At 44.9% G+C, this 21,972-nt stretch overlaps 1 protein-coding gene across 17 annotated transcripts in view; it reads left to right on the top strand.

The window, feature by feature from the left end:
* Window positions 1–21,972, top strand: part of EML6 (EMAP like 6) — a 388,832-nt gene that overhangs the window by 181,009 nt on the left and 185,851 nt on the right. For 16 of the 17 annotated variants that reach the window (XR_011386640.1, XR_011386638.1, XR_011386639.1 and 13 more), the window contains 4 exons: window positions 12,262–12,463; window positions 15,087–15,224; window positions 17,099–17,355; window positions 21,657–21,869. Coding sequence is in view for 8 of the 17 variants with exons in the window: in XM_070069105.1 (XP_069925206.1) it covers window positions 12,262–12,463; window positions 15,087–15,224; window positions 17,099–17,355; window positions 21,657–21,869 (810 nt within the window). In the remaining 9 variants the exon portion in view is untranslated. The remainder of the gene's footprint in view (window positions 1–12,261; window positions 12,464–15,086; window positions 15,225–17,098; window positions 17,356–21,656; window positions 21,870–21,972) is intronic. The other variant, XM_070069107.1, reaches the window with a different exon arrangement.

Genomic DNA, 21,972 nt, shown 5'->3' with positions numbered 1-21,972 from the left:
ACCCCTGACTCTTCTGGTTGAACTGTTGCTAACAACCTAAATGTGGCCTGTGTATCAACCCCCAACTTGGGGAGTCCTTGAGCCAGTGTACACAGGGCCAGGCCAAGGAAAGCTTCTGTGACAGCCTTCAGGGATGGTCTTCTGTCCTCAGCCAAGCCTTAGTGCCATCATCACAGAGAAAGAGCAAGGGTGCAGTGGAGTCTTGAAGCCTCTTGGCCTGGTTTTGGGATAGCAGAGATGATCAGAATAGGCCCTCCTGTGGTGCTGAGACCAGCTGCCTGAGCCACCCAGAACGTAAGGTGTGCCTCGAAACCGGAGTAAGGTAGAAGACAGAGCACAGATCCAGGACTTAAAATGTGAGGATTTTAGGAGGAGACTACAAGTGATGAAAAATGTAAGCAGTTTTCTGTTCCAGGGTCCTCTTCAGCTAGGAATAGCATACCCTTGAACCTTGGAGTATTTTCAGAGAGCACTGGGGTTAAAGATGGGGGAGAGAGAGGATGGGAAAAGGACAAAGCAGAGGAAGTGGCGGAGTGGACGCAAGTTGTTTGGATGTCCTTTGACCTTCCCTGACCCAACTGAAAGAAGTCATGACCCTCTCCACCTGTGCTGTGCCTCAAAAATGGCAGTGAAGTACCCTGGGAAGGAGCAAGTGCAGCAGAGCAGTGTTAGAACGTCTCCACTCTCAGTTTGGACATGAAGGTACATGGGTGGATGGTTTTATTTTTATAAGAGCTTGATTTGAGTGAGCTTTCTTCCACATTTTTGCTGTTGGTATAACAATGACTTTTGAATTCATTTCCATGGAAATAAGGTGATTTCTCATCTTACTCAAACAGCCAAACAGCTTTCTAAACAAATTTAGCAAGAGACTGAATCATGGCCATGTTCTAGTTCCCATGACATGGTACTGATGATTTTCTGTGTTCCTTCAACTTAAAAGTATTAAAATTAAGTAACTGCTAGCATTTGAGGATCCAGGTACATTTATGAAGATCATAGCACTACCTGCAAAATTGTCTGTTCTTTTGGACCCCTATAAAACTTAGAAAATGAATCTGGCAGTTTCTGAATTGTTCTATGCAAGTATTTGGAAAATTTGCATACATTTGCATCATCTCATACTATTAACTGTTGGACATCAAGAAAGAGCAGTTTTGAAATGAACTAAGATGACCATAAGCTGGGGAAAATTATTTTAGGGTTTTGTTACAGAGAGACACTATCAATTCTCTTACATTTTTAGTCAAGCTTGAGCTAATTAAGACACTTGACTTTAATGAAAACAATTAACCCTACTTGAAATCGGTGTGAATCAGCTTAGTGATGGGTCATGCTCGCATCAACAAGAATCAGTAAGGCCGGAACTAATCTCAAGGCTACCTCCTCCCCCAGGCTTAGTCCAAGAGTGCTTTAAATCACTAAGACCATTTCTCAATCAAAGGAGTTACAGCCTTTGATTTCCCTTGGTGACTTGTACATCTTCTGTGAGCTACCACTGTTTTGCTCTCTGGTGAGTGTTGAAACAAGCTTTCTCTGGCAACATGGTGGTAAAAACCTACAACCTGATACATCCAGGATACTTCCTCTGTAATTCTGAAAGCCTAAAATTTTAGAATATCAGAGATGTTTATATAACTAATTTGGCAACAAAACGTGATCTGCATGGATATGAGGCTATTTAGAGTCTTCATATGTGTGAATATTCATAGCGTGCTTTGCAGAAGTATTTGAATTTCAAGGTGCTGCCCTAGATCCCATTGGACATATTATGAATCTCAATTAGAATTTTTTTTCCTGAATTTTAAAATGTACCTGGCACCAAAGGATTTCAGATATTTAAGATGGGAAACCTAAAGTACATATCTTTGGTGAATGCCAAATTCTGAAATTTTCAACCTGGGAGAGACATCGGATATCAGCCTAAGGAACTTTTTCACCTCACATGAGTCAAATAGGGTTCAGGGCCATTAGCATTAAGCCTAGCTGTGGACTTGACACACTAACTCATATCTTACACAAAACTTTCTTTTTTTTTTAAGGTTTATTTATTTCTTTGAAAGTCAGAGTTACACAGAGAGAAGACAGGCAGAGAGACAGAGAGGTCTTCCATCCGCTGGTTCACTCCCCAGTTGGCCGCAATGGCCAGAGCTGCACCAATCCAAAGCCAGGAGCAAGGAGCTTCTTCCAGGTCTACCACATGGGTGCAGGGACCCAAGTTCTTGGGCCATCCTGTACTGCTCTTCCAGGCCATAGCAGAGAGCTGGATTGGAAATGGGGCAGCTGGGTCTCGAACCAGTGCCCATATGGGATGCCAGCGCCTCAGGCCAAGCTGTTAACCAGATGCATCACAGCACCAGCCCCCTCACATCAAACTTTTGTAACAGTGCATTCTGAGTCTGATCATTTAAAAAAAATTATGATCTGGGTACAATAATGAAGCTTAAGTGACTTATAGCAGTGACAAGGGAAGCCAAAAATAAATTCTTTAAGCAAGTCAGCCAAAATGAATTACTTCTATGGTGATAAAATACTCTGAGTTAATGGTTGTAAATGATTATGTCTAAAGGAATACAGTAATTATTCACACAGTAGCAGGTGTGTTCACTGATTTATTCATTCAGTAAACATTTATTAAGCATGTACTAGGTGCCTGATGCGTGCCAAGGGACTGCATAGGCAGTTCTGAAAACCTGCTTCAGTCATCCCGGCACTTTGTTGGGCAGTTGTGGGTGGATATTATGTTAGTTTTACCTGCAACACCTACTTATTGAGTTGCTGCTTTATCTAAAGAGCTATAAACTCAGAATCCAGAGAGAGCCTGCATTAGGTCAATCACTGAGTGAGAGCTGGAAGCTGCAGTCCCCAGAACTCACGATGTCCCTTCTTAGATTTGGCATCTCTCCACTGCCCCCTCCCTGGTCCGGGCCAACCACCATCTATCACATAGGGTGTTCAGTTGCTGTACAACATGTGTCCCTGCTGCAGCCATTGTTCTCTGCCTCACAGCTAGAGGGATGGTTTGAAGCTTACAAGAGCCCCAGATCACTTTATTCCTTGTGTCAAAAACCTGCATTGGTCGCCCATTTATCTAGGTGAAAGAATCGGGCTCTCTAGGGTGGCCGCCCCGCTACTGTGCGTTCCTCCTCCGCTCTGCTCCAGCTGCTCCTTGTCTGTCCAGGCTGGCTCAGCCCTCACCTCTGCACTCACAGGCTGTCCCCTCTACAGCGCTGTCCCCAAGAATCTGCTTGATTCTTTCCCTCTTCCCTTCAACCCTTTGTTCAGATGAAGCCTGCTCATTGGGCCGACTTAAACCTGCCCTGCCCCCACCACTGTAGATGCTCCTGAGCCCCTTCTCCCAGGTCTGCTTCTCATCTTGTAATATGATGTAAATTCACCATGTGTTAGGGCCGTTGTCTGTTTCTGCAAGGATGATGAACTATTTTTTTCCACTGATGTCTCCCAAGCTCTAAAGCAGTTCCTGGCACATGGAGGAGTCCTGGAAAGCTGTGGGACAAGCAAATGAAAAGTGCTGCCCGACCACCGTGTGGAGCTTAGGGGAGATGTCTGCAAGAGGCAGTTGATGCAGAAGGAGGAGCAGATAACTGGGTCTATGTGTCAACCTGCAGAACATGAGGCCCACGTGACAATGATAGGAGATCACAGAGCAGGTTTAGGGAGGCCAGTGGCATGGTCACTACTGCTCGCAGAAAGCAGGCAGGTGGGGTGGGGTGGGATTGGAGGTGGGAGCATGGGATCCTTCTCTGTTCATATTTCCTGTTACATTTTTTCTTCATCAGAGTCTGATTTCTCAACCAGAGGTAATCTTTTCTCTAACATGACATTTGTCATTGCCTGGAGACATTTTTGTTTGAAAGGCAGAGAAACAGAAAGATTTTGTGTCCACTGGTTCACTCCCTGCAAGTGCCCACAACAGCCAGGGCTGGGCCAAGCTAAAGCCAGGATCCAGTAATTCAATCCAGGTCTTCCCCTCCACTCAGGCAGAGACCCGAGTACTTGAGCCATCATTGCTGGAATTGTGAACAGAGCTGGGACTCTATCCCAGACGCTGCAATGGGGGTGTGGGCATCCCAAGTGATACCTTAACCATTGTGCCAAACACCTACCCTGGAGATGTACTGGTTGTCACACCTGCAGGGGTGTAGCTGGTGTTTGTGGGTAGAGGCCATGGATATTGATGACCATCTCAAAACACACAGGACAGGGACTATGGTGAAGAATTTCCCCAGGCCAAATGTTAATTGTGTCAAACTTCAGAACCTCTGGTATGGAGCATTCAAATAACCAGCTCTGAAGTTTGAGACATCCTTGTTCGTGGTAGAAGCAAAACAAGTGTGTCCTGGTTTTCTCCTCATCCCTCGGGTGGCTTCCTCACTTGGCCCTCTGCTTGTTGTCCTCTCTGTCCTCACTCACCCCAAGTGCTCTCTGTTTTCCAGGGTCCGGGCCCCCCTGTCTCATTGCTGAGTTGCTGGGGTCTGGCCACAGAGGTGAGAGCTGGGGATGGTGAGGAGTGTAGCGTTAGGATGGTGGCCTGTTGGCTCAGGCTGTGCGTGAAGTGGGCAGAAAAGAGATGGGCCTGGCTCACGGGCTCCTTCTGTGGGTAACTGCCCTGTAACCGCTCTTCCTGAGCCAGCCACATTTAAAGTCAGCCTGGTGTCCCTTCCCTGGGTGGGAGGCGAGGAGCGTGGCTGTTGGTTTGCTGTGACCTGAGGTCCCGTTAGGCTGTGGGAATGCTTCAGAGTTGCTGTGGTGAGAAGGCGTGGGGTTCTGTGGGGGTAGGTTTTGAAATCACCAGGGACTTTTTGGAGTCATTTTCGGAGTCCTAGAAATTCCTGGCGAGCACCCTGTACTCCGGAGCAGCAGGACCCGGCCGTGCTGCTAAGCAGGATCTGGAGAGCATCTGAGGAGCTGCGCTGGCGCAGCCTGTGGAGAGGCCCTGTGACACCCCTGCAGCAGCGCCCAGTGCCCTCTGTGTGGCGGCCTTTGTGCTAAGCGCTCCGCACAGGGACCCACTGCATCTGCAGCCGATCCTGGGGAGCCTGGCTTCTCAGGCCTGAGATCTGGGCAGTCACGCAGGGCCCTGTGCTCAGTTGAGTGCTTTGCTGTCATTGTCTTGAAATTCTTCTGCGTTTTTGAGTAAGGAGCCCCACGCTTCTGTTTTGTAGGGTGCCCCCAAATTTGAGGCCAGGCTTGTTCCTCTGTCACATGTGGTTGTGAATCCCTGGGGAGGTGCACATCGTCTCTCTCAGTTCCTTCAGGTTCCCACGCTGTGCCTTCAGCATAACCCTAAAGATATCAGAGAGCTGCTCAGTCCCGGCTCCAGGCCCCTTAAGTGGCCTCGGCACCTGCTGCAGAGGACAGGCAAGGAGCCGGGCTTCGGAGATCGCTGCTGCTTTGCCGTAGCATCTCCATTCCTTTCTCTCCTCCTCACTCTCTCACTACCCTTTATCCTAGACGCAGACACTCCTTGGTAGTGCATCCTTCATCAGGTCAGGGCTACAGGAGGCAGCATCACCTTGTGTCATGTGAGCTCTGGTCCCATGCCCTGCATGGCCACAGAAGTCCGGAATACCTTTGTGGGAACAGCCTGAGTCCTCCTTTTATTTCTATGGCTTGTTGGCTCTGTGCCTCGGGCAGGTCACAGGAACTTTGTCTGCTATAACTTGCTTGTTGATTCAACAGATACCTCCTGGCCCCATCGAGGGCCTGGCACTGTCTGCAGAGTTAATGACAGCACCTCATCCTGAGTCATCGCAAGCGTTCATGGGAGTGGGGCTGGGTGATGTCCGGGCTGACCCTCGCTGCCCGCTGCCAGGGATTGCTTATTTGACTTAGTGCAGCTCTGAGAAGTGGTCTGTCATGTTTGCTCACCAGGCTTTGGGCTTTCTCACCCCCTGGGGCGGAGTTTGCCGACGTGCAGCTGGAAGCCCACGACCTTCAGAGCACCAGGCGATGCAGCCTGGCCCTCAGCGTGTGCAACAATCTCACTGCAGGTGGAGCACACTCTGGCTGGGGAACGGCTTGGCAGGCAGTGCTTCTCAGGCCTAGGGAGCTCAAGACAGCTCTGCTTAGCCCCACTCCAGACCACTGAGAGGGCTCTTTGGGTGGAGCCCTGGCATCTATATTTCTTTAAACACTGTAGATTCTGATGCACGGTGTGGGTTGAAAGCAATTGCCCTTGGCCCTGGACTGTCTCTCAGGCCTTGAGCATCAGATTTTTTTTTTTTAAGATTTATTTATTTATTTTGAAAGTAGGAGTTAAGGAGAGACAGAAATCTTCCAACCATTGGTTCACCCCCAACCCCCCGCCCCGCAAGGCCCCAATGGCAAGGCCAAAGCCAGGAGCTGGTAGCTTCTTCCAGGTCTCCCACATGGGTGCAGGGGCCCAAGGACTTGGGCTGCCCTCAGCTGCTTTCCCAAGTACATGATCAGGGAGCTGGTTCGGAAGTGGAGTAGGCAAGACTTGAACCAGCGCCCATGTGGGATGCCAGTGCTGCAGGTGGCAGCTTAACCTAGTATACCACAAATGGCAGCACCAGATTTAAAACACTATTAGGTAGCAGGTCCCCCTTCTTCTGCCAGTTTCCCTATCTCATGCCAAATAACTGGGGGGATGGCGGGCAGCGCTGTGTCGCGGTGGGTTAAAGCCCTGGCTTGAAGTGCCGGCCTCCCATATGGGCACCAGTTCTAGTCCTGGCTGCTCCTCTTCTGATCCAGCTCTCTGCTATGGCCTGGGAAAACAGTAGAAGGTGATCCAAGTCCTTGGGCCCCTGCACCCATGTTGGAGACCTGGAAGAAGCTCCTGGCTTTGGATCGGCGCAGCTCCGGCTGTTGCAGCCATCTGGGGCGTGAACCAGTAACTCTGTCTTTCAAATAAATAAAATAAATCTTAAAAAAAAATAGTTAGGGGGAAAGGTTGTTTTATCTCCTAGACAGTTCTCTCTGTGTGTTGGAGCACAGCCTTTCCATACAAATTTGCAGTGCTAACCCAATGAAATCATAGCAAGCATCAGCCAAGGAGTTGTAACCCGAAGGAATGACTAAGAGACGCGTGGGAACTGCAGGCCTCCTGGTGCTCACTCCGTGGGGCTAGAATCGGACCCCATAGAGAACAAGCTGTTCTACATTGAAACATAAACTTAATGAAAGAGACTGGCAAAGCACAAAAACCTGCTGGTGACAATTGTCATTACTTTTATTTTGATTAAGGCCAGACAGTGGGCTGACTGTGCTACTGTGGATTTCTGAGTGTTAATATGATCTCTGCTTTGCAGATGTGGAAAATGAAGATTTGAAAAATTAGACAGCTTACCATGTCACACAGCTTGGGGGGACTGAGGGTTTGGGGTATACATGCAGACTAGGTACTTAACACCTCAGTGAATGGGCAGGAAATAAGCAATGTCCTTACTCATGAGATCTGTTTGGATATTTGTGGACAAGATCTCCCTGTGCCCACGCCTCAGCATTGAAGCCGAGAGGATTAGCAGGATTCTGTTTGCCACTGTCTGGTCTGAAGGTAAAACCAGGGCAAAGGGCTGCCAAGAATTTTGTCTCAGCCTTAGAGGATTTTTAGGTTTAAATGGGTGGTTTGCTCTCTACTGCCATCTGCTGGCCATATTAGCACAGACGCAGGCCAGAGAGCGATGTTTCTTAGAACCAGGGGCAGGGAAGGGCTGCAGTGGTCCACAAAGTGAACACCTCATCAATTTAGCAAACTGCCCTCAGTTCAAAACAGTCAAATACACCCACAATGTCTGCTTTTCGAAAACAGAATTTCTTTGTCTTGAAGTAATTAGGATGATTTTGCTTTCTTTGCTACTGGTGGCTTTCAAACCATATTCCAAATAAGATAAAGAATGCAATGCAATGACTGCCTTGGCTAGCCCAGCCAGGATGCTGTGTTGACACCCTGCTCTCTGCATTGATGTCACGGAAGTTAAGACCAAGTCCAGGTGAATGGGACGAGGGAAATGCTCTGGAGACCTCGTCAGGCACCTGCCGGTCTCCAGAGTGTGTTTGGACAGAGTTGAGCAGTTCTCTCCTCCACCCTCAAGTGCGGGAGAGAACGTAGGTTTAGGGAGGAAAATAGAACATTATTAGGAAACTTAAATACAGCTCTCTACCTTCTGATTTGTCTTACAGAAGGAATTTTTATCTAAAATGCATATCTTGGGAGTGAAAGTGACCCATAGTTAGACCTGTAGATAGCCTCCCTGGGGTCTGATGTGACAAAATTCAGTTTATCTGGTTGATGACCTGAGCGTTTATTCACAGCTCATTAAATTTCTGCTATAAAAAACAAAGGGAGCAACTCTTTCCTGTACTGAGCTGGGTTTAACCCATGTTAGTTTAACCCCATTGCTTTTGCTAAGCCTCCCTTGCCTTGGTTAGTTTGCCAAGAAGCCTTTTTCAAATGAAAACTCATGTAAAACAGACGTGGAGTGATGAGGGAGCCACAGGGGGGGATCTTCAAACTGCTGCCTCCTGGTCTCCCTTACCTGGCCCCATTCTGCCAGGCCCTAGCGCTCTTTCCCCGCAAACCAAGAACCTCACTGTCCGAAACCACTGGGAATGGGGTAATTTGCCTGGCTCCTCAGGCAGGGCTGCATTAGAAGGTTCTTTGTTCCTATGCCTCTTAAAAAAAAATGTAAATGTTAACAGCAGTCAATTCCAGGCAGTAGGTTGTGGGTTTCTTTGTACCTTTCTGACTTTGCTTCCCCAGGCAAGGTTTAAGGATGGTGGGGTCAGTGTGGAGAGCAAATGTTTGTATGCTGGACCAGATACAATGCCAAGTTCTTGCGAGTAGTTAGTTTTCAAGCCATTTAGAGTTGTGTGAGCAGATTAGCTGTTGGAGGCCCTGGGGAGGGTTGCTGTGTTCAGGCTTGTGATAAAGCCAGAGAGTCCAGGCCTGCTTATCTTTAAAACCATCAGGGGAGTTGCAGAAAGACTGGCTTGAGGATTTAGTAATGTTATTATCACTACAATAGATACCATGTGTATATCTGTACTTAGATATGTAGACATGCACAGTCAAATGTATGTATTTTAGCTGGTTTTTGATGTGTAGACATTTTCTTAAAATGTCTGGTCCCTCCTTTAAATGTAAATTGTACAGGGCCCTAGCTTGTTCACTGTTCAAACTCCAGTGTAGACACATAGTAGGTGCTCAACAAGGTTTAAATGAGTACAGTCCTCCTTCTTTGAGTGTACTCACTGAGGACAGCCATAGTATTTTTTCCCAAGTATTTCAAGGATGCAGATGTTTTTTATTTCATTTGTTCAGCAGTGCTCAGTGAGTACGTACTGTGTGTCAGCCCCTGTACAAGGTTCCGAGAACACAGCAGGAAATAAAACTGATGCAGCTCTAACCTTCACAGACCTTGCATTGCAAAGAGAGGAAGCAAACAATGAATGGAATAAACTAGTAAATTATTAGATTTCTCTGCTGATGTTGGAGTGTCAGTAGCTCTCTGTACTTCTTGATGACACTGAAGGATAAGTGCTACACCGTTTCTATGATAAAATTATAGCCAAGGCTGCTGAATCCACAAACTAAGCCCCTCCTGTCAGTCAACCCCCAGCAGAAGCTATGAAAAATTCAGGAAAGTAATCAAGAGTGTGTCAGTTCACGGGTGGGGGCAGAGAGATGCCTGAGAAAGGGATGATGACAATAGGCGGGTGGCTGCTGGGCGGTGTGGCTCCCTCGCGACTGAGCTGTGTGCCCTGTGGGCTGACAATCCCGTTCCCGCTGCCCTCACCCTGCATCTGTCCTTGCCATCCTTGAACTCATCCTGGTGTTGACAGTGGAGGATTTTTGAGGGATTGACCCTGAACTAGCTGTTGCCAAGGTACCTACTTGCTCCTCACAGACAGACTCATATATCTGCCTGTGTGCTTTCTCCTTCCATTTCAAGATGTGTAACAATGAATTCAGAGCAAGGAGAGATAGCTCATATGGAAATAGCCTAGAGCTTCCATTTTTCTTTCTTAGTTAATCTATTTTAATAAAAAAATGTTTCATTTGGTCCTTGCCAAACCACAGTGAGGCAATTACAATGAAGATTACAGTAAGGGTGTCCATAAACCCCAACTTACCCCTCTTGTCTGCTAACGTTCGATCTGCCTTAGCATTTTACTGAATTTTTCATAGAATTATAGATTTTTAAAAATTTATTTATTTTATTTGAAAGGCAGAGTTACAGAGAGGCAGAAAGAAAGATCTTCTATCCGCTGGTTCACTCCCCAGATGACTGCAATGGCCGGAGTTGTGCCAGACAAAGCCAGGAGCCAGGAGCTTCTTCTGGGTCTCCCATGCAGGTGCAGGGGCCCAAGTACCTGGGCCATCTTCTGCTTTCCTAGGCCATAGCAGAGAGCTAGATCAGAAGTGGGACAACTGTGACTCGAACTGGTGCCCATATGGGATGCTGGCACTGCAGGTGGCAGCTTTACCTGCTACGCCACAGTGCCGGCCCCCATAAATATTTTAAAAATATATATTTATTTACTTATTTGAGAGAGCAGGACAGAGAGCGGGACAGAGAGAGGGAAAGAAGCAGAGAGAACCTCCAAGTACTGGTTCGCTCCCCAAATGGCTGCAATGAGTGAGGCAAAGCCAGACCGAAGCTGGGAGCTAGGGGTTTATTTTGGGTCTTCCACGAGAGTTCAGGGCCCAGATAGTTGGGTCATCTTCCATTGCTTTTCCCAGGTACATCAGCAGGAAGCTGGATCAGAAGTGGAGCGGCCTGGACTTGAACCAGCGCCTCTGTGGAACGCCGGCAACTCAGCAGCAGCTTAACCTGCTGGGTCACAACACCAGCCCCAAATCTATCTACATGGAGTAATTCTAGGTTCACAGCAAAACTGAGTGAAAATTCCCATCTGTCCCCTGGCCCTATTTATGCATAGTGTCCCCCACCTACACTGGCACATCAGTGTCACCAGTCTAGAGTTGACGTTAATGTTCCTTCTTGGTGTGATATTCTATGGGTTTTGACAGATGTGTAATGACACGTGTCCATCATTACCGTATTTCATGGAAGAGATGCACTGTCCCAAAATGCTCTGTGGTCTGCCTGTTCGTTCCTCTGTCCTGAACTTCTCATTTTATAATAAACAGTTCTTAGAATTTTATATTTTAAAATATTTTGAGAGAACTACTGAATAGATCTTTCAACATTAGTAAAACCACTTTTTCTCAGTAAATACTTTAATTGATTTTTGGAGTCTTCATTTACTTTGAGGGAGACTCCTGGACCCTGTAATCACGGGCTATATTTTCAGGGAACAAAAACTGGGCCTAGAGAGGAAGGAACCCCAGTGGGTGTCTGATCACATACGGAGCAGCAGCAGCACCTGGACCCTGAGCTTCTGGGAATCTCCTTGCCAAAGAGGTGAAGCCTGCTGGGGCGGCAACTCGGATGGCAAAGTTTTCCACATCTTCCTCCTGGTCTAAATAACGTGAAATTGCTCCTGTATTTCTAACTCAGACGTGAGAAAATTCACTTCCTGCGTAAGAAGGAGTAGGGAATGGAACAGACTGCAGGCAGATCAGGAGATCAGAAGTCAAGCCAGACAAGTCAGCACCTCCTAGGCAGGACTGAATAATGTGGAGGAGAAGGTTGGATTTAAAAGGAGCATTACGCTTTTAGAGACGATTCCATGAATTGTTGAGTAGAATAACGTCTTCCCTGACAGGTGTTTGATGGCATTTGAACTGAAGCTAGAGTTTTATTTGCATTTTTCTGGGACATAGGGCATCTGTTGATCCGGTCAAATGAGTCTAGGTTCTTATCACAATATATACTAATGTTGCCTGATAGGGCAGTTAACTACTCAGTAGTATCACCAGCATGTCATTTTAACACAATTTTATCATCCTAAAGGTGGAAGTGATAGCTAACTTTTTCATAGCAAATCAGAAGGAAATTATTTCAAATGGAGTTAGGTTTTTGTAAAGACTAATTTGTTCTCTCAGGTTCACTTTGCAATGTCCTTACAGCACATGGTGCTATAAAGCACATGTAGAGGTGTTCTAAGTCAGACGAGTGAGCCCTAACTGTAGCATACCAGATCACGCGGGCTGAGGGGAGCGCTGAGCACACGTAGGGGGCAACACAGAGCACCGTGTGGAGTTGATGCTCCACCGGCAGGAGCTTCCGAGATGTGCTGTGCCAGCCACAAGCCTGGTGAAAGGTGATTTGGGTACTGCGATTTCATCCATCTGTTTCCTCTTGTCAGGCCTCTCCATCCGGAGTGTGTGCTGGAAAGGTGACCGCCTTCTAGCGGGGACCCAGGACAGTGAGATATTTGAAGTGATCGTGAGAGAGCGAGACAAGCCCATGTTGATCCTGCAGGGCCACTGCGAGGGGGAGCTCTGGGCTCTGGCCCTGCACCCCAAGAAGCCGCTGGCAGTGACAGGCAGTGACGACCGCTCCGTCAGGTGAGGCTCCAGCCACAGCAGCTCACCTCACTGACGTCCTTGGGCTAACGGGTTTCTTTTTACAGAGATTTGCTGTGACACAAGGACAAACCACAGCACAGACCCACACGCTGTCCAAGCGGAATGTTCCAGTTCAAGAGCAGTTGGCTTCTTGGCTCTGAGACACCATTTTTAGTTTTCTCTGGTGCTGTCTTAAATCATGTCATTGAAGAAGTAAAAGTGCATGGAAATCATTGAGGTTTTCTTCTCCTCTCCCTCTAGGTCAACACAGGAGCTCAGCACGCTCTGCTGAGTGAGCTCTTAATTCCCTTGGTGTGCTGGTCCTGTGCTAACACAAGTTAGTCACAGACTCTCATTCTTGTCATCAGAACTTACGTTCTGATCTGTAGAGTGGTCTTGAGCATGCGAATAAATTATAATTGCTTCTTTGGAAATTCTCAGACGGCATTTGAGCATCCTCAAATTAAAGGGTGCCGCTTCCTGAAGCAATGGGCAGTTTGACTAAGGCCTCAGGGTTCTGGCTGTGGCTCTCCTGTTACTCTTTGAGCACACAATAGGGGCAAAATGAACAAAATGAGTCTGCCCCCATATTCATACGGTAACTGCAGGCATGAACGTAGCATTTAGAAGCTGCAGATGAAGACTAGTCCTCTGACTTCATTTCTTCTCCGTTTGCTGTTGTGCTGTCAATGTGCTTAGCAAACAGGCTGGAGAGAGAGGACAGGGAGAGAGTGACTGATTCATTGATGCAGTACAGCTTTCGGGTTTTCACAGCTAAAATAGAACGTGGTAAACCAGGCTAAAGGTTTGAAGTCTCCTCGTGCGATGTAAATGTGCATGGTTTGTACTTCTCGTTGCGCTCTCCTTTTCCTTTGTTCCTTTCTCTTTCCCTTCCCAGAGCAGCCAAAACAGTGCCAAGAAGTTACTCCAACACCTGCGCAGTCGATTCCTGCTTGCCCAGGAAGAAGTGATTTCGCGAAAGACCTTGGCTTTTGTATTTTAGGGACTGTGTTGGTTCTGGGGAACCCCAACTGCCGGAACCTGTGCTGCTCCCCTTATGCGTGAATTTGGCTGGAGTTTTAAGTGTGTGTCTGCACTGGGGGTTGAAATTTCTGGAGAAAGATGAGCTTAGAGACTTGGTGGGGATAGTACTGATCTCTGAACGGTGCTTCCTTCCTATTTTACTAAAGCCAAACCTCACGTTGCTTAAAATAGCACCAGGCTAAAAACAGCATGGGGTTATGAATAATGGATGAGATATGGAGAGAATACCTTAGGCTTTAGGCTGAGCAGCGCAGGCTGCCTGAGGGGCCGGGAAGCTGTTCCCTGTGCAACTCGGCCTTGGAAAGGGGGTGCCCTCATCCGTCTCCATGGCAGAATGCACTTAGGGAAACAGTGTCCTGTGTGGCGTATTCCCGCCTTTCCATTGCAGAACTGTAGGTTCTCGGTGCCCCCAGAAGACGACGGTGTGTGTTGAGAGAAGACTGTCTTCAGAGAAGTGCTAAGAGATAGAGGCCAGCTCCCACAATCGCACCTCACATGTAACTCCCTATTTGCAATCTTGAAGTGCTGTGTTCAGGTTCACTCAGTTTGAGGTGCGTGGACTCGGTATGCGCTGAGCCCGGGCTGCCAAAGCTCCGTGTGAGTGCGCCTGCCCCTCCTCCGTCTCTGCCGCAGTGGCTGTGCCCACGTGTCCGCCCCACAAGCCGCGGGGCACCGGGAAAGCCTGTGAGGGCACCGGGAAAGCCAGCTTAGGAACCACCCTGCAGAAGAAGCGTGGTTCACCCCTCTCTATCTCCAGTCTCTGGGGGGTCCAACGGATATGACGTGTATCTCTGTCTATGTGCTTAAATAACAGTTACTAGAAAGGCACTAATACATGGGGGGGGAGGGACTAGCCACAGTAGCACTAGTTAAATACTTCCTATCCTCTGTAAGTCCAACTGACAGCTACTGGTGCAAGTGGAGGCTAGCTTAACTTCAAAAGGGCAGAGTGAGATTTTGTGCAAGGCAGTGTGTCCGTTTTCCTTACTCTGTGCATCTCCAAATATGGGGAAATGTTGATTCATCTTCTCTTTCTTGCTCGGTTTTGTACATGATGAAAATGACCCATAGAGTCATGCAATTACAGCAATCAGAGCAGGAGAGCGAGGTGTTGACTGTGTTTTATTGATGACAGCAGCACACTGAGAATCAGGGTTGCAGAATTATATTTCCAACTCTTACTTTTTGCTATTAACAGTAGAAATACATTTACTTGTCTCAGTTTACCCATCTGGAAAGGAAAACTTCTTTTCTTTTCTAAAATAAGCCTTCCTCAGATTATTAAAACTCTCTAGATTGTTTTTTTGTTCCTCATGTAGACAAAGATAAACAATTTAAAAATAAACATTATATCATTCAAAAAAAAAAAGAAAAAGAAAATGACCCATAGAGGTTCCAGCTAGCTTCCCAGGCTGCCCACCGGGAAGGCTGTGGAAGGCTGTGATGAGTGAGGCTGGTGTGAACTTGCTGCGACCTTTCTTGTTGCTACCAGCGCTGGGTGAGCAGGCCTTCGCGCTTGGGCTGCCTCAGGTCGCTGAGAGGTGGGCTTGGCCCGGTTTTCACTTTGTTCTCATCCTAGGCTGTGGAGCCTGGCCGACCACGCCTTGATCGCCCGCTGTAACATGGAGGAAGCAGTGCGCAGCGTGGCCTTCAGCCCCGACGGGTCTCAGTTGGCGCTGGGCATGAAGGATGGCTCTTTCATCGTCCTCCGAGTCAGGCACGTGCTGATACTGAAAATGGTATTAAGAGATGCTCCAAGTCATAACCCATGGCAAGACCTCGGGACACTGCATTTACTCTTTCACGTAGGAATACCGTTGATCCACACTCTACTGCCTGTCATTCTAAAGGCTGAAACACTGAAGACCCCAAGTTCTTTGGTTACTTAACTGACAGTACAGCCTAACCCAGTGAGCTGATTTGAGGCTGTTCTGGTCTATTGTTATTCAATGATAGGGATAACAATGTGTTGTGTGATTTGCTGCAAAAATATTGTGTTTAATACAGGGTTCTGGCACAATTCTTGTGTGGGGATGTTGCATAGTATGTTGGATGTGAACCTGTCTAAAATCCAATGAATAGCAAGTTCCCAAGCACATTTTACCCCAGGTCTTCCAGATAAGAGGTTGTAGGCTTTGTAGTGAACCAAGAAAAGAGGGAGAAAGAATAAAGCAGGATCCAGTAGCAGCGGATGTGTAGAGGTGAGCTTGAGTAAAAGACCACTTTTACCCATTATTCAATACCAAGTGGAATATGTCACATTTACTATCACACTACGTTATGTTTACTGGTCAGAACTCCAGACCAACCCCTGAAATTCCTCTGAAGGCATTCATTCGCTTGGCTCACACATCTTGTGATTACAGAAAAGAAATGCAGCTCTAAATTAAATACTGCATATTTTGCACAAAGAAAATTCTGTATTGCTTTGAAGAAGGCTCTTGGCACAGTTTACATTAAATTCTCATTACCAGTCACGCAAACATTTTCTTTCTTTGCTTAGTGATGTGTGAAAAGATGGCTAATTACTAGATTTGCTTTGTGATGGCTTTTCAAAGCAAGACATAAAATCCCCACACATACCTACTTTATGGCTTTTGAGTACACTCTGGTGCTTTTAATAAATGATAGCATGGATGAAGGATTATGATATAGAAACAGTGGGCATTTTTATGCACTCAGTTTATTTTGGGGTTGATGAAGCTATCTTTATTGGTTCAGAGGACCTGCCTATCATAATCCTGATTCATTGTTGTAAAAAAACAAAAACCTCAGCGAGCTTTCAAATGTGAGCCGAAATTCTTTATTTGAAAGGCAAAGTGACAAAGAAAGAGGAAGAGACACAGGAAGAAATCTTCCATCCTCTAGTTTACTCCCCAAATAGCTGCAACAGCCAGGGCTGGGCCAAGCCAAGGCCAAGATCTTGGGACTCCATCCAGGTCTTGTAGATGGATGGGAGGGGTTCAAGCACATGGAGCATCTTTTGCGGCCCTCCAAGGCACATTAGCAGGAAATTGGACTGGAAGCAGGGTAGTTGGTACTTGATCCAGCACTCTGATGTGGGATGCCAGTGTCACAAGCAGTGGGTTCATCTGCTGTGCCACAGTGGTGGCCCCAATTCCCCCCCCCCCTTGTTTTTTGTAACACTAAGCATCAAGCTTAACAGACACTGGTTTCTTGTTCTTGAAGCATAAAAAGATGGGTTTATTTTAATGTTAACATTAGTATATTTAATATTTCCCCATGTAATATTTTAGAAACAGTTTTACCAACCCAAATTTTTTAAATAAAATATATAGGGAAAAATATATGGCTGATGATTAAAGCAAATATGAATTATCTTAAATTATATTTGTTTTTACTTAGGAAGCCCAGAGTACTATTTAAAATGTTTATTATTAATTTTGCTAAATGAGCCATGAAATTTAAATATCATTTCATATTATAAAACTCAGAAGTTAATTTTTGGATTTCTGAAGGTTTTTTCTCCCTTTAAAAACACTGTTTTTTCTGATATTTTTACTTTGAAACACAACTTGAGTTTTCTGTTTCTAGATTTGCTGTTGATCACTTCACTTTTTATTTTTACAGAGATATGACAGAAGTGGTTCACATCAAAGATCGAAAAGAAGTCATTCATGAAATGAAATTTTCTCCAGATGGTTCTTACCTAGCAGTGGGATCCAATGACGGCCCCGTAGACGTCTACGCTGTTGCCCAGCGGTATAAGAAAATTGGAGAATGCAGCAAGTCCCTTAGTTTCATCACGCACATTGATTGGTCCCTGGATAGTAAATACTTGCAGACGAATGATGGTGCAGGAGAACGGTTGTTTTACAAAATGCCTTGTAAGTCAGGAGTAGGCCTTGGGTGTTTGTGCAAAGCAAAACTTAGAACCCATGAAGAAAAGATAGGAGAAAATCATGAACTCACAGGAAGGAATATTGTCTGAAATAAAATCCCCAGGCCACAATTTATCAAAAGGTTAATGAATTGGAACACATTAAAATTAAAGACTCGACAAAATAGAGTGAATAAAATTTAAAGATAAGACATCAAATAGACATAAATCTTTGTAATTGTTATAGTGGAAATGGACTACGTAGCTAGATTACAAAAAGACTGCCTGAAGATAAGTGAAAGGAACAACTCCTAGAAATATGGGCATATCTCAAATAACCAATAAACATGTGTAGAAATAAGAGACATGATAATTAAAACAACAGTGAGGTACCTTTTTACACTAGTTTGATTGGCAGGAGTCTGTCAATATTAAATGGCAAGAAGAGGAAACAAGAAAACCACATACACTGCCGGTAGGCACATGCACGTGGGCATGTGCCCGAGACTGTCACAGCAGTGCCTGTAAAGCCCCAAGGTGAGGTGTGGTGCTTCAGTGTTTATCAAGGACTTGGACTATCTTCTGCTGCGTTTCCCATCTCCTTAGCAGGGAGATGAATCAGAAGTGGAGCAGCTGGGACCCAAACTAGCACTCCCATATGGGGTGCTGGCATTGCAGGAGGTTTCATAACCCAGCGTGCTACAGTGCAGACCCTTGTAGCATTCTCTTTAAATTAAAATTGCTAAAATTTCTTCCAGCTAAAATTCCTCCGTAATAAGGACAAAATAATAAGATTTGTTGAAGTTAGGTAGTACACACACTATTCCTTATGGTAATCTACTATTTTGTGTATGCTTGATAGATTCCAAATTTTTAAAGGAGAGAGAATCTGAAATAGTTTCACAGCCAACTTTGAAGTATTTAGAGGTTCACCATCTATTTCATTCCTTATCAAAGTCTTTGGCTTTATCTATTATCCCTTCTTTGTTGTTTCCTCCTTTGCTGATTGCACTGTTCACTAGTATTTCTCTAAAAGGTTGAGTAAGTTAGTGATGATAATGTGAAATAGTTGTAATACTTGTATTGATGTTTGTGCACACAGTTCTGTAGCAGGGTTAGAAATGAATGGAAATGAGCTAGAAGTATGATCTGCGGGTTTTAGCTTGCCAGGCAGTAGTTCTCCTATCAAAGGCCAGAGTAGGAGATACTATGATCATTAGGAAGACTGTTTACTCTCAGAGGTGAAAAGAAGCAGGATAGTCCATGGAAACTAGAAAAATAGCCCCTGGGAGAATTAGAAACTCCCTGGGGTCACCTTAGAACTTCAAGACAGTATCTCGAGATGTTGGTCCTCAGATACTTCAGGAGCATGGTCCTCGTTTACTGTGACTGTGCTTCCTCTTGAATCTGAATTCCTCATAATTGGAAGTTCTTACGTGATTTTTTTGTTGTTTAAATTTGTTCATTGGGCTCCCATTGTAACTTTTATGAGATTCATATGGCATAATAATCAGTAACATTTAGTTTATAATACTAAAATGTCACAAATTATCATAGTCTTTGACTAATGAATTTTTGATTATAAGAGGGAAATTTTAACATGAGTTCTGACTTCATTTATCATAACAGAACTTAGTAGGTATTTGGGTTTATTTTCAACTTTTTGGCTAGTCTAAGTAATGCACCTCCAAATACCTTTGTGTAAGAGAAGATTTTTCTTAGTTACTTTCTGGGGCTGTAATCTTTAAAGCAGGAATACTAAATCTAAGACTCTATTCCAACTATAGACTCTCTGATTCCATAGTCTTTGAAATGAACTTTATATAAAATCTTGGTGCACTCTACAATTTTTGGTGTCAATTTGACACTGCACAGAGTGATATATCAGTGCATCTGTGCTCACAGACTGTTCATCTGAAAATATTTGTTTATTTTCAGAGGGAAAGTATGAAGAAACATACTTTTTTATTTTTAGAAGATTTTTATTTGAAAGGCAGAGTTAGGGAGAAAGAGATCTTTCAGCCCCCCCCCCCCCAATGGCTGCAACAGCTGATACTGGTCCAGGCTGAAGCCAAGAGCTTCATCCATATCTCCCACATGGATGCAGAGGGCCAAACACTTCAGCTATCCTCCTGTGCTTGCCCAGGCACGTTAGCAGGGAGTTGGATCCCAGGACACAAATCAACACTCATCTGGGATACCGGCGTTGTATGCAGAGGCTTAACCCCTGATGTCACAGTGCCAGCTGCACTTAATTGTCTTCTTAAGAAGATTTATTTAAGTCAGAGAGAAGAGAAGAGAGAAATGTATCTGCTGGTTCACTCATCAAATGCCTGCAATAGCCAGGGCTGGGCCATGCTGAAGCCAGGAGGCAGGAGCTGCATTCTGTTCTCATAGGGGTGGCAGGAACCCAAATACTTGAGTCATCATCATCTACTGTCTCCTAGGTGCATTGGCAGTAAGCTGCATTCGAAGTGGAGTAGCTGAGACTCCAGCCAACAATCTGATACAGGATTTGGGCATGCCAAGTGGTGGTTTAACCCACTGTGCCACAATGTCCACCCCTGCTTAATTGTCTTCATTTTGAAAAAATTCTGTGTGACTAAGCATTTCCCCAAATATCTATTTTCTCTCTTATTTGCTGCCTGTGGACTTCCCTACCCTGCTGGTGGAAACAGGGGATTGCTCCACATTTGACCCGTACTCGACACAATTGTAGGGCTTGTTGGCCCCAAACAGTAACATTGCTTTCAGTGTAATTTTTGTGGGTTTTCAGGGCCTAGAACCTTGAAGTAACAAAGTCTGTCCATTTATTAATTTACTGAGTCTGAATTTAAAAAATCATTTCTAAGTATCTTATGAAAACTTGATGTTTAGCCAAAGTTTTAAAATCTAGCAAAATGTTGGGAATAAAATTGATAATAAGGAATAAAAGTCATCTCATCAGTAATGCAAAGCATAACATCACAGTATCTGAATAATTAAGGTCAGGTAAATATGCATGGTTAGAGATAATCCATTTATAAACATCCTTTCTTTTCTCCTTTTAACTGAGTCTTTTTTTTTTAACTTTTATTTAATGAATATAAATTTCCAAAGTACAGCTTATGGATTACAGTGGCTCCCCCCCCATAACTTCCCTCCCACCTGCAACCCTCCCCTTTCCCACTCCCTCTCCCCTTCCATTCACATCAAGATTCATTTTCAATTCTCTTTATATACAGAAGATCAGTTTAGCATACATTAAGTAAAGATTTCAACATCTTGCACCCACATAGAAACACAAAGTGAAAAATACTGTTTGAGTACTAGTTATAGCATTAAATCACAATGTACAACACATTAAGGGCAGAGATCCTACATGAGGAGTAAGTGCACAGTGACTCCTGTTGTTGACTTAACAAGTTGACACTCTTGTTTATGGCATCAGTAATCATCCTAAGCTCTTGTCATGAGTTGCCAAGGCTATGGAAGCCTTTTGAGTTCACTGACTCTGATCATATTTAGACAAGGTCGTAGTCAGAGTGGAAGTTCTCTCCTCCCTTCAGAGAAAGGTACCTCCTTCTTTGATAACCTGTTCTTTCCACTGGGATCTCACTTGCAGAGATCTTTCATTTAGGGTTTGTGTTTTTGTTTTTGTTTTTTGTTTTTTTTTTTTTTTTTTTGCCAGAGTGTCTTGGCTTTCCATGCCTGAAATACTCTCATGGGCTTTTCAGCCGGGTCCGCATGCCTTAAGGGCTGATTCTGAGGCCAGAGTGCTGTTTAAGACATCTGCCATTCTATGAGTCTGCTGTGTAACCCACTTCCCATGTTGGATCGTTCTCTCCCTTTTTGATTCTATCAGTTAGTATTTGCAGACACTAGTCTTGTTTATGTGATCCATTTGGCTCTTAGTCCTATCATTATGATCAACTGTGAACAGAAATTGATCACTTGGACTAGTGAGATGGCATTGATACATGCCACCTTGATGTGATTGAATTGGAATCCCCTGGTATGTTTCTAACTCTACCGTTTGGAGCAAGTCAGCTTGAGCATGTCCCAAATTGTACATCTCTTCCCTCTATTATTCCTACTCTTATATTTAACAGTGATCACTTTTCTTAACTGAGTCTTGAGCATGTGCTTGCTTTAAATCCTACTCCTCTCACCAAAAGAATCACAAACCAGGTAATGGGATTAGAATCTATAGTTTCCATGATTTATAGAAACACATTTAAAATGTTTTAGATCTCTATCAGAAAAATGCATAAAGTGAAGTAAATATGCTTTTTATTTACTTGTAGTATTTTATTGGTTTTGTTTCAGCTGGGAAGCCTTTAACAAGTAAAGAAGAAATTAAAGGGATTCCCTGGGCTTCCTGGACATGTGTGAAAGGTCCCGAAGTGAGTGGAATTTGGCCAAAATACACTGAGGTTACAGACATCAACTCCGTGGATGCAAATTACAATAGCTCAGTGCTGGTGTCTGGAGATGATTTTGGACTGGTTAAATTATTTAAATTTCCTTGTCTAAAGAAAGGTAAGACCAAAGAAATATTTCGTGGAATCATTATCCCCTCTATACTATATATGTAGTTTAAAGGTTATTTTTTTCATGTCTTTTCTAGCACATTGTTCATTTT

This window comes from Oryctolagus cuniculus, chromosome 2 (genome assembly GCF_964237555.1).
Source record: "Oryctolagus cuniculus chromosome 2, mOryCun1.1, whole genome shotgun sequence".
Lineage (NCBI taxonomy): Eukaryota > Metazoa > Chordata > Mammalia > Lagomorpha > Leporidae > Oryctolagus > Oryctolagus cuniculus.
Note: the sequence above shows the minus strand (reverse complement) of the source record. Positions and strands in the feature narration are given on the sequence as shown.